The sequence below is a fragment of the Thunnus thynnus genome, chromosome 21 (genome assembly GCF_963924715.1).
Source record: "Thunnus thynnus chromosome 21, fThuThy2.1, whole genome shotgun sequence".
Lineage (NCBI taxonomy): Eukaryota > Metazoa > Chordata > Actinopteri > Scombriformes > Scombridae > Thunnus > Thunnus thynnus.
The window spans coordinates 15,847,343-15,860,218 of NC_089537.1; the positions used below are offsets into that span (position 1 = coordinate 15,847,343).

General features: G+C 40.6%; 2 protein-coding genes across 2 annotated transcripts in view; one reads left to right on the forward strand and one right to left on the reverse strand.

Annotated features, from left to right (window-relative positions):
• Positions 1-3,048, reverse strand: part of pip4k2aa (phosphatidylinositol-5-phosphate 4-kinase, type II, alpha a) — a 30,801-nt gene extending 27,753 nt beyond the window's left edge. The window contains exon 1 of the mRNA XM_067577666.1: positions 1,985-3,048. Within this exon, the coding sequence (XP_067433767.1) occupies positions 1,985-2,125 (141 nt within the window). The 5' untranslated portion in view covers positions 2,126-3,048. The remainder of the gene's footprint in view (positions 1-1,984) is intronic.
• A 1,219-nt stretch (positions 3,049-4,267) lies between these two features.
• armc3 (armadillo repeat containing 3) lies at positions 4,268-12,839 on the forward strand. The gene is made up of 18 exons (XM_067578217.1): positions 4,268-4,363; positions 4,652-4,707; positions 4,808-4,925; positions 5,104-5,229; positions 5,455-5,523; positions 5,711-5,886; positions 6,070-6,264; positions 6,439-6,622; positions 6,777-6,929; positions 7,020-7,128; positions 7,967-8,216; positions 8,398-8,534; positions 8,960-9,128; positions 9,414-9,508; positions 11,168-11,251; positions 11,605-11,772; positions 12,099-12,261; positions 12,384-12,839. Exons 2-18 carry the CDS (start codon positions 4,660-4,662, stop codon positions 12,588-12,590), a joined length of 2,451 nt encoding a protein of 816 aa, XP_067434318.1. The 5' UTR covers positions 4,268-4,363; positions 4,652-4,659; the 3' UTR covers positions 12,591-12,839.
• Positions 12,840-12,876: the final 37 nt, after the last annotated feature.

A 12,876-nucleotide genomic window follows, 5' to 3' on the forward strand; every position in this document is an offset into this window, starting at 1 on the left:
TCAGGCATTTCAAGTGACATTCAGAAAGGCAAATGATTAATTAGTAAAGCATAGTTACATGGAAGTAAACCTCTTGTGCACCTTCTTTAGCCCATCAGGCCTAACACCACAAACAGGTGACTGTAACCCATCTACGGACTACAGCTTAAATACAGAATAACAGCTTTGGATCTTTAGCTGTCTTGGCCTCACATACATCAGGCTATCTAGACGCCACATAATCCACACTAAACTGCCACCCTTAACACCAGGCCAAAAATCAAATGCTACTGTCTAAATTGAGAGAGATAACATGTTTTGTAATGACCCTATCATCATTGTGCCCTCAGTGCTGTGCGTTTGTCACGCAGATACCATCAAAAATCTCAGGATTCCTCAAACCAATACGCAGATATTGCATTAGATAGTTGCAACACTGTTAAAATAAAAAATAAAAAAAAGAGCTGTGGATATGAGTATAACAGTATGAGTTTTCAAAGCAGCATGAAAAAACAAACACAGCTCAAGTAAGGTCAAATCATCTGAGCACAAATTGCTGGTGCAATTGAACTGCTATATACTGCCAAAAAACTGCAATCTTGTTAAATACGTCAAAGGAAACACTCTTTGACATAATGAGAAGATATGTCAAACTGCATCAACAAAGAGAAGCAGTGGTCAAAAATTGAAACGGACCAAAAAGAATGCCAGATATAATACATAGGAAGTTGGAAACATCATAAATTGGCATGAAGTCTTCATGTGAACCACTTTTGTGATGTTTACAGTGGCCTTTTGGTTATAAAGTTTCACAAAGTGTTTTTTCTATGTCAATGCCCTGTACTTACCAATAATTAGGCTCTTGTAGAGAAATGCCCTAATGGTTTTTCCTACTGAGATGAGGAATTCTGAATTAATTTGCTAAAGCAGCCAATGTTGGCTCCACTTTTTTGTGCTACTTTTTCATCACTGCCACATACAAAAAAAAAACCCAGCAGGACAACCACAGGCAAACCTGAATAAAGAGCAAGAGACCAGAGAAGCACTCTGCATCAAAAGGCCAAAATATGTTTGTTTTTTATATAAACTGTACTATCTTCCTCATTGACACTGTTCGCTGCCACATGGTAATAATTTCTTACTGGATGAATAAGTATAATGAATTAGAGTGCTGCTGCTCACTTACTGCTCGGCTCTCTTGTTTACATTTTGGAAAGCAGTTCTCCTAAATCTAAAACACCAGATAAAAACGTTCAGTAAACAGGCAGGCTTTAGTGCAATAACCATGTTGTGTTTATAAGAAACAAGCTGAGTAAAGGATGAAGGAGAGGCAATTCACATAAAGATTGGAAGAATGAAGGAACTGAAAGAAATGTGGATTATATGCATAAGTCTGCTGACTGAGCACCATCTCTCTGTGTGTTATAATAATGTGTGTAAAACATTAGTAAAGGGTTTAAAACTTGGGATTTGGTGCCAGAAATATTTGTATGTTCTCTGCTGGCCAAGTTTGCTTTCTCTCCAACATATGAGTGTTGACCCAGTGCAAATATTCAGCAAAGGAAGAGAAAGAGAGAGCGGAGAGCAGAGATAAGCTGTCTTGCATGGGAAGATCTGCTCTCTCATGACATAGAGCCCTAGGAGCTTATCCTACATGTGCATAACAGGAAGCCAAAGAGGGGTTAGCTGCTCAAAACACACACTTAACACACACATACACACACGGTTACTTTAGTGCATAAATGAAATCCATGCAATAGTAATATCATGTAAATTGTTACTGTACAAACTAAGCTCATTAAAGCACATACAGCTAATGATTTGTTGTTGGACACCAGCACACTTGCAGCCTGTAACACATTCACGTTGACAGCACTATAGCCGACCGCTGCACAACTGTCATCTCGGTTTTTGTCAATCAACTGCAATAACACACAGGTTGATATCTGACAGCAAGTCAGGCTTAATGTGTCACATCATAAGGACATTAGACGGTCTGACTCACCGAATGGTTGACTCCCCACATAACCACGCTGAGCAGAGGGTCGCTGGCACGGAAGAGCTTCACTTTCTGAGCAACGAAGTGTTTTTTCTTGGTCTTCGTTTTGCTCGCAATAGATGCGGCAATACTGCTCGCTGAAGCCATCTTTAAGTAAACTGGGTGGTTATTGCAGTCTGTGCGATAATCTTGACAAGAGTGTTTTCCCTTGAAGCTGGCACAATGGCCACAAGCTCACGACTCAGTTGACACCAATACTATTCATTTAGCCAGCTTGCAAGTCAAAGTGCCCCTATTATTATTTTCTTCATCCAACGTCCCACACAGCTTGACTGACGCGATGGCCCTCCCTCGACAATGACAAATATAAGGAAAATACGATGTGTTTAAAGCTAATACTGCTGCTCTCCTTCGCCTAACAGTCCGCCACTTCCCTCAGCCCACATCATAAGCCACCTCTCTTCCTTCCTTGACTCGTCTGGAGCTCCCCTGCGATGTGAAGTCTCACTGAGCTGGCGTTAGCATACCGTTAGCTAAAGAGCCAGCTTGCTAGCTAGCAAGCAAACATCAACGATATCTTTTCTTTTGTAAAAAATAAAAATAGTAGTAATAGTAAACGCAGTAAAACAGCAAAAGTGGGAAACAACGCGACGAATGAAAACCAAAATGTCACACAGCTTCTCACAACTAATTATTAAAATGACACATTAGTGGTGCTGAATGGCTAACTAACCGCTCGACTACCAGCTAACGCCAGTCCGACCTTCGCAGCTAACTGACGGCACAAAGCAGCGCCGGGCTCCGGTCACCTGCTAGCCACTGTTAGCTTGCGAGCTAACTGACTGTTAACACCAGCGAGCGGCTCAGCCTTCCTCCTACGCGTCTGTGGTCAGTCCCTGGAGATAACAGGGGTGTATCCTGTCATGTTGTTGTCCCGTTTGAAACGCCGAGGAGCAGATATTTAGACGTGGGATGAACGGGTGATCAAATCCGTGTGCGGTATGGAGGTTCATGTCAACTGACAGCTCGACGGAGGGGAGGTGACAGCCAGCCTGCGCTTTGCAGTGTCTGCTCCGCTGATTCGCTGCAACCCCCCTCTTCCCCCCTCCCTCCCTCTATGCTCCTCTTCAGTGCATATATCAGCCTGTTTTTGCAGATTTGATTTTGTAGATTTCAATGTCATATATATAATTAAAAGGTTGTGAATGAAAGAGAAACCCAGTTTGATTGTGTGTATGTAGAATTACTTTAATTTTACTTTTTAATGAATCAAATTAATTTTGCTTGCTGACATTTTAAACCCTGAAAGAGGATTTTAAACAGTATAGAGACTTATTTCAACAACTTCAAAACTAGAGAAACGCTAAATATCATATTTTAAATTTCCCTTAATTTTTCACTTAACCTTCGAATCGGAAGCCAACTTAAGCGTCATGCAGCAGCATGTTCCGCACCATCAGAGGTATAATGTCTTTAGAGGTCATTTGGTTTTCTGCTGCATACAGTGCTGTTTCCACTGGCACATTGCTGTGTCAGTGACTCTCTAAGAGCAGGAGATGCTGATGCTTTAGAGCTCATTTGTTTTATGATTCACTCTTCACAGCAGCAGTTACCTCAGTACTACCCCTATACACACCGAACACACACACACACACACACACACACACACACACACAGAGAGAGAGAGAGAGAGAGAGAGAGAGAGAGAGAGATCACTTCAGAGGACATTACAATGTCTTACATTCATTTCCTGAAGACTTATCCTAACCTATAACCACCACATGTTTAACCCTAAACTAACATTAACTTTGAACCAAGTCTTCACCCTAAAATTAATAAGTGGACTTGCTTTTTGTCCCCATAAGGGAGGCGAGTCCCCACAACATGACTGTGTAAACAGATTGACGTCCCTACAGCATGAGGAATACTTGAGACCACACACAAATTGTGGTTTTGTTGTCTTTTGCACAGTCATTTAACAGTTCACGGTACATTTTACTATACACTTGCACCGTGGTGTGCATGTGACGAATACATATTCTTGAATTAACTTTGTTTCAAGTCCTGACTACATATAGGCTACATCAATCTTGTTGCCCCCCCCCCCCCAAAAAAAAATGCATGGCAGCAGTATTGACTTCTTTGTCTAGCCCACAATTTAAAGCCAATAATGTCTGATATTGGTTAAATCAATATATTGTAGTTAGCTAGCAGGTCAAAAACATGGATGTATTATAAGAATTATAATAATATACACATGGTTAAAAGAAGTACATGTTCAACCCCTCCCCATTTAGCCCAACGTGGCACCCGTTGCCTAGCAACGCAATGTCAACCTCCTTTTCCAAAACACCAAACTCACAGTCTGGTTCCTGTGGCTGACAGGTAGCTATGCCCTAATTATGAGTCTTAAACGTGTTCATTATTAATGTAAAATATCAGTGAGTCAACAGGAGGATTTAAGATGGTTATCTGTAGGTTACGTAAACGTCATTTGTAAACACAGCTAGCTTAACTACCTGCCTCGCCAAACTTAGCTGGTTTAGCTTTGTAGTTATAAGCTCTGTGTATGACTAAGTTTATAAAGCTAGAAACATTGAGCAGCTTTTTAACGTCTATCTGCGATCAATAAACGCTGTTTAGACAGTTTGATAAAATGCAGTTTCTCATTAGGCTACAGTATGGGAAAGAAAGTGAAGAAAGAGAGCGAAACTCCATGCAAGGAGACGGTGAGAGTCATGTAATAAGAGCATTATCATCTACTGTAACACTGTCGTAAAGCGTTGCTAACGTTCGGCGTTTTACATCTCTGTCTCCTCACACTCACAGTTTGACCCACTGCCTGTTGAAGGTAAAACCCCAGCAACAGTAGTACTTCTGCTGAGCTCTCCAGAGGAGGACATTCTCATCAAAGCTTGTGAAGCGATCCACACATTTGCAGAGAAAGGTACAGTATGCAACCCTCCACTAACCCTTCAAATGTTCACAAAATTTCTACTTGTCCATTTGTCACATCTTACTTCCTATGTAAAAGTCCTTACACTGCAGTAATAACTGCCTACAGGCACTCTTTTCTGTCTGACACTATGCTGAATTTACTGCTCCTTGTCTCCCCCTGTTGTTAGGAGATGAGAACAAGGTTTCTCTGCTGGGACTTGGGGCATTGGAGCCTCTCTGTCAGCTCATCACTCACAGCAATAAGCTGGTCAGACGCAACGCCTTCATGGCCCTGGGCATCATGGCCACCAACAGTATGCCAAACAAACATACGTCATCAATGCATTGGTTTATTATACGACTTAGGTGACCGACCGGCTTGTTGACAGACCAATGCCTGATTGTCTATCTGCTTGTCAGGCAGTTCACTATGTTAAATGACTTGCTGACTTGCTGCACAATTCACAGTTAGTGACTGGCTGATGGGTTGGCTCACTGAAATATTGAGTGGTTAACTTTGTCTCTGTTTTTATTAAAAGGTGATGTAAAGACTGCCCTGAAGAAGATAGACGTCATTCCATCAATCATTGACAAACTGTCACTTGAAGGTTAGTAATTTTGTTCGCAAGATGAAAAGACTCTCAGAAGTAGTTGTTTACTGTATATTAGCTGTGATAAAACAAAGAACATAAAAGATGCCATTCCTTTTTCCAAGGCACTCTGAAAATACAGTATGTGTTACATGCAATCGTGATAGATCACCTGTCTTAAATGTTATTTTCTCTCCTATTAAAGAAGATATAGTTGTCCATGAGTTTGCGACACTGTGCTTGGCCTCTCTGTCAGTGGATTTCGTCTGTAAGGTCAAGATCTTTGACAACAAAGGCCTGCCACCTCTAATCCAGCTGCTTTCCAGTCCAGACCCAGATGTTGAGAAGAACTCACTAGAGACCATCTTCTACCTGGTTCAGGTGACTCAGAGTTGTCAGCCTAAAGGCGGTTACAAGGCTATACACTTATAAGGCTTTTCAGTCTGTATCTCAAAATATATCACTGTGTTTTTTGTAACATATAGTCTTTGGATGGTTGAAACTTAAATGTTTTCAAAATCCATGTTATCCTCTTGTTTCCTCTGCTGTACTGTGTGTATAAAGGACTACCAAAGTCGCCTGGCAGTGCATGAGTTGGGTGGGATCCCTCCAATTCTGGAACTGTTGAAGTCGGACTTTCTCGTCATTCAGCATTTGGCTTTAAAGACACTGCAGAATATCACCACTGATAAAGATACACGCAACACCTTCAGGGAAGAGCAGGGGTTTGAGAAACTCATGGAAATCCTCAATAACAAGGTGGCTATGTGTGTGAGAGAACACATGCTCATGTATATCTTCATCTTCCCCTTAGTGTTATTAAGAATGAGAAGAAAAATATGGGGAAGGTTTTTAAAGTAGCATTTGTTCTCAAATTCTAATGCCTTTTCTATCCAATTCAAGTTCTGCAATCTATATTTCTGTTTCAAACAGGACTTCACTGACCTTCATGCTGAGGCCTTACAGGTAGTTGCTAACTGTCTGATTGACAGTGAGAGTTTCCAGCTGATCCACAAGGGTGGAGGACTGACTAGACTGATGGAGTTTGTTCTCACTCCCACTGCTCCTGAAATCCAATCCAACACTGTTAAATGCATCGCCAGAGTTGCTAAGAGCTGTAAGCACAGAAAAAAAACAAGTGATAATTGCATCTTAAATATCAAACTATAGGTTTGTAAAGGAATATATGACATTTTAATTATAGCTGTATGTGTTTTCTGTCTATGTTGTTATGCGTGTGTTTGTATATGCATGTCTGCCTGTGTGTGTAGCCGAGAATCGCAAACTGCTCCATGAGCAGGATGTCGAGAAGGTTCTGGTAGAGCTTCTGTCTGTGCCGGACGACAGCGTGAAAACAGCTACCTGCCAGGCTGTGGCCGCCATGAGCTTCCTCCTTGCCAGCAAAGACAGCTTCAGAGAGCTGGGTACCATCCATACGCATTCACACAACAACCATAACAGCAATACACTTGCCACTATGAAGTGTGAATGAGCTGGATTTCTGTGTGTTTCAGGTGGTATCCCTGCAGTGGTACAGGCGCTGAGCAGTGAGAGTTTGGCGTTGAGAGAGGCAGCATCCCAGGCCCTCTCTAACCTCACACACAGCAACAAGCTCAACGCCTTGTGAGTGACAGATAACCTGACAATCCACCTGACTTCCTACCTCCCTCTGAGTGCATTTATATCCACTCCAATATCCTGTTACTCTTGGAAAATGATACTTAACATACTCATATATGTTTGTTTTCACAGTGTACATACGTCCTGCTTTTATGAGGGCATAACACTATGTTTCTTGCCTTTATTTTTGTGGATAACATTACTGATGATATTAAGAAGCACATTCCCACATCCTAAATGCATCCCTAAATACTTTATTCCTTAAAATAGCTATTCATTGAAATAGTGCATGTTAGCATGTATAATAAATGTAACAATTTCTGGGCCCTTAGAGTGTGTGTGCTACAGAGTATTTATAATATAAATAACTTTTTGCTGAACATGTAAAACATTAAGTGATACATCTGCAGTCTGTAAAAGCAAGGCTTGGGCGAGGGTGGTATTTTAGAATTGAGTAGTAAGCCTTCCTCTCCACTATTTCATATAAGATTTAATGTTTCTTCTGTCTCCTTGTGGTTCTCCCTCACTGAATATTTATTTCCTCTCAGTTCTCCCTCTCTCTGTTCTATCTTCAACTTTTTTATTCCCCAGACAAATCTTCCCTGCACCCATCACCTCTCACTTCCTGGCTTCATATTTCAATATTACTGTTTCCTTCAGTTTTGGGACACTACTCTGCCTCCCATGCCTTATTTCTTCACGATCCTTACTTTTAATCTTTGTTTTTTCTTAAACTTACATGTCATACACACATTACATAGTATGCCATATATGCATGTGACTTTGTGATGCTGTGGTCAGTTTTTATACCAGTGTTAACCATTTCTGTGGTATCTTCCAGTGAAGTATATGAGGCTGGAGGTCATGAGTTCCTTGTTCAGCAGCTCCAGGACAGCTGTCCCAGGACGGTGGCCAATGCTGCTGCCACGCTTGGTAACATGGCAGGACAGGAAGTCATCCGCTGCAGCATCTTGTCATATGGAGCCATACGGGCGCTGGTTGAGCCTTTAAAATCCACAGATACACAGGTCCTGGTCAACGCCACGCTGTGCCTGGCTGTGCTAGTGTGTGATGTGGATGCTAAGACAGAGGTTGGTGTGTGTCTTGTTCTCATGTTTTTGAATGATGCATGTTTTACATAAAATAAATAGCAGTTCATACAGCCCACAACAAAATCTATTTAAAAAGATTAAAAATAATGCTCATTATAAACAATAGTTTTTTTTATATGATTTCTACGAGTCCCTAATATTCACTCCCTGTCCAACATAGCTACAAAGTGCTGGAGGTCTTTACCCGCTGGTCAATTTGCTGCGCTCCTATCATAAGGAAGTGTTGCGCAACACATGCTTGGCAATCAATGTCTGTGCCAGTGATGAGCCCAATGCTGTGGAGATGTGCAAATATGGGTAAGACACTGAAATGACAGACAAAAATGACACAATGTCCCAGTAAAGCTAAATTGAACCATTTTCTTCTGCAATGACATGGTAAAAGCTGAATAATACTTCATTCCTCAGACTACATTGTTTCTACACATTTTCAAAATAAAATAATTTGTACAAAATTTTAATGATTTATTACTGATGAATCATGAAAATGCAGAACATAAGGAGCACAGTAGAAATATAGAGCATTGGTGCCAACACAAAGTAGTGTCTTAAGTAGCCAGTAGATGGCAGTATAGGACAGTATTATGTGTGGCTTCATGAGAACTTATGGGTTATTTTTCTGATATGTGCACATGCATGTCAGTGTGTGCATTTTTTATATTTATCATTGATGTCTGAATATTTGTATATGCTAGTATTCCTGTTGTGTTTGTGTGTCTCAGAGCCCTGGAAATGCTTCAGGAAATCAACCAGTCTGTGAATCGTAGGAGCAGGTTCAGTGAGCTGGCCATGATCAGTCTGCTTAACTCCAACCTGTCTCTGAAATACAGCCTGACAGGTTGTTTGGCCTCCACCGACATTATTACTGATTGCTTCTATGACACCGGGAAGGTGTGTGTACAGTATGTGTGTACTCTATTGACGTTTATGTGCAAAAGAAAGGAACATAAGCTAAATTTAGAAAAGAAAAAAGTCAAACATTCAGATGTGCTCATAATTTATTATTTTGGAACCTTAACTTGCTGTTATTATCTTTTTCAGTAATGTGATCCCGACAAAAGTTTTCTCTGTTTTGTCTGTCTTTCATGAAAAAGATAACACAGCAGAGGATGCCATTTGATTTTTGGCATAATAGTGCCCTCGCTCTCACTTTCTCTCTGTGTCTCTCTTCCGTAGGCTCGTTCAGGTCAGAGGGTTTTGACTTTAGAGGAGCTGTCCAAGCAGCTGGTCAACCGACACCGGCCCATCATTGTTGTCAACACAGCAACAGAGTATGAGTCCAAAATTACAACAGAAGTTCTGATTTTACACACTGACCAACATTTTTGTCACAATTTTTGTTATAAAAAGACATTAAGTTCTGAAAAACCGGAAAAAAACATTGATTATTATTTGTACACATCATATTCCAGCTCAGTAAAAACGAACGGATAACAGTGTGGAATTCTGAAAGTATATGCAGGAACTCCCCGAACTATGACAACTAACTGGGTTTATGCAAGCAGGTTCAGACTATTGGCTGAACCTGACAAGATTCCTACACTACCAGTCACATCATGTAGTTAGATAGTGCAGTTTATTGTGGCTGGTAGATTACTATCACCCTCCCCTTGTCTGCTCCAATCCAGTGCTCCACTTTTCTTCCTTTTTCTTCTCTTTTTTTCTCCTTTCTCTTGTTGCCTTCAGTGCGCCTCACTAGTGTGGCCTCATCGGGTAAACGATCCCATTTTTTTAAGATGGCAACAAACTCAGAGTAAAAGAGTCTTTGTGTATAGACTAATGGACTTCTGAACTTCCACACGCAACCACACGCATGCACAAGCAAGTGCACATACATATCCATGAGTGTGCAGATACAGATGCCTGCACACAATACACATCCACACTGACTGAGACACAAATACAAACATATACACACTATATGTATTAAAGGCTGTGCATACACACACACACAAGCACGCAGTCACGCTCCCACAAGCTTTCAGCATTGTGATATATTAACGTTCCAAAAGAGGGCCCTCAGGGTACCTCAGGTCCACCTCATTTCCAACATGCCCCCCCCCCCTCCGTCAGCATGCATACACTCACACAACATCTCCAGCATTCTTAAGCAGTCTGTTACATAATCCAATGAATCAAAATGCTTCTTTTGGAATGAATTCAGCATTTTTATTTCTTCTACCTCCTGAGCAAATGCAGAGCCTAACATCAACAACATGTCTTAATTACTTTTATATGTCAGTCTGTGTGCAGGATATCTCAAAAACTTAAGAATGAGGTAGACTGGTAAACCATGGTAGTGAAGTGGCTCTAGAAGTTCTGCAATTAGACAATTACAAGTTTTTGGTCATGATTGTTTTTAACAGAGAAAGAGACTTGATTGCAAATTCTATCTGCCTAAAGGGTGAAGAACAATATTTAGCTACAGTGGTAGTGTTAGTGGTACATATTCATATAAGCAACAACAATGTGTGCAGAAATGACAGATAACAATATATTATTACCCTGTTTGCCTATGTGTGTATCTGTGCTGTGCTCTCTTGGATGCTGGCAAACGAAGAAAAATAGAATAGCTCTGACACACAAGCATACAAATTCCAATGTACATACTATGCATGCAAGTACAGAAAGAGCACACACAGACAATACACAAAAAAACACATACTGAGGTCTCAAGAAAACTATTGTGGGATATATATATATATATATAACCAAATACAAAAAACCCCCAAAGAAAATAAAATGCCCTCAAAACATGATCTCTTTTTGAATGTACTGTACTGATACATCCTTACAAGCAAGCTTAATTACACCTGAATATTATACACACACTACAACAACTGAAAACATACTAAAAGAACAGTGAAAAATAGAATAACAGTGCTGTGTTTGGTTATATAAACCATTTTATTCTTGTCCTCCTGTGGCAGCGATACAGTGGATGTGCCAGAAGACAGTCAGAGCAACACATCAGAAACAGACACCAGCAGCAAGGCAGACCGCAGGACACCAAGGTGTGTGTGTCAGTGTATGTCTCGGGGTGGTGGAGCTTTCTGTATTATCCTACTTACAGTGCCGTGCTTTTTTTTTTGCTATTGAAACATTGGTTGGTATTTCAAAATGTAGGATTCTTGGGAAATAAATTGAATAAATTATGGCCTAGTTTATTTTTAGATCTGCGCAATTTATACACAGTTTTAAACAGAAAAAGACACTATATTGCATGTTGAAATGTACAGGCTCTTAAAACTGTCACATATAAGTATTGAATTTGAAGTCTAGGAATCAGTATTGTAAAATTACCATTGATACTCTTCCCTATTTTCAAGACAGGAACTTCTTTTTAATTTACTGTCTCTCTGCACAGGAGGAGGAAGGAGGATGACAAACAGAAAGATGAGGCTCTGCCAGAGTCTCCTACAGAGAAACCGTGGAAAATGATGAATGACGTCTCATTGCGGGATCTAGTTAAAGAGGCCAAAGAATCCATCCTTCCTCTGAATGATGAATGGGAGCAGTATGCCGCCTTGGCCAGGTGACTGATTAATGGCGTCAGCACGTAACCAACATGCAGAGATGTCACCGGGAAGAGAGTATAAAATAATTCATACCATGTTGCATAACTAGCAGTCCTTTCTTGTAAGAAAAAAAACTTAAAATCATGGAAACAAAATGAAACTGTATATGCTCATCAACTCTTGAAGTGTTAGTAAGGATGGCACAAAACAGCATTATATAGATTTACAGCTCAGCCTACAACAACCTTGATGTAACCACTGTGAGACTTTGGGATACAAAACAAACAGTTTATGAAGGTTCCTGCAATGTAATGTGTTTTCTGTGCATGTATTTGGGTGTCAGGCTGGTAAGCAAAGCCATGGGCGGAGCAGTGGAGATGGAAAAGTTACATGAATTCCCATGGGAGCTGCACCTCAGCGAGCTCAAGTTTGAGCTTCAGTCTAATGTTGTTCCTATTGGCATGATCGGCAAGGGGATCTACTGTCACAGGGCACTTCTCTTCAAGGTAACATCAATTAACTACCACCCAACATGGTCATGTGCCAATCTCTTACTTCTTCAACTTGATCTGTTTTGTCATCCTAATCATACCCTCACCTGTATCCTCTCCTCTCTCTACTTCTGCAGTGTCTAGCTGATTGCATTGGAATGAGCTGTACTCTTGTCAGGGGTGAGTACAACAGGGCTTGGAACGAGATACTCCTCTTCAAAGAGAATCCCTCTAGCAATGGGCACTCATCACAGCCGAGCCGCTTCATAGTAGACCTCATGCACCAGCCTGGAAGTCTGCTGAAAGCCAATACCCCTGCTGCTGTGCAGTACCAAACTATATAGACCAACACAGTAGTTATAGATAGTAAATAAGTAATAGTAAATAATAGTAACGCTGTGACCAGACTTTGTACTTACATTGTAGAGAATCTATTTGTATTGTATGCATATTTTCTGTATGGCAGACCCTGAAACCACACTATAAAGTATGATTAAAGCTGTTAGTTAAATGTTACGGTCCAAAAGGAAAATGTTGTTCATGTGTGAATAAGGCTTCTATAATAAACACATGATTTAACCTTGGTTATTCCATAGAGGCTTCACAATATGTTGTAACTACAGAACCAAG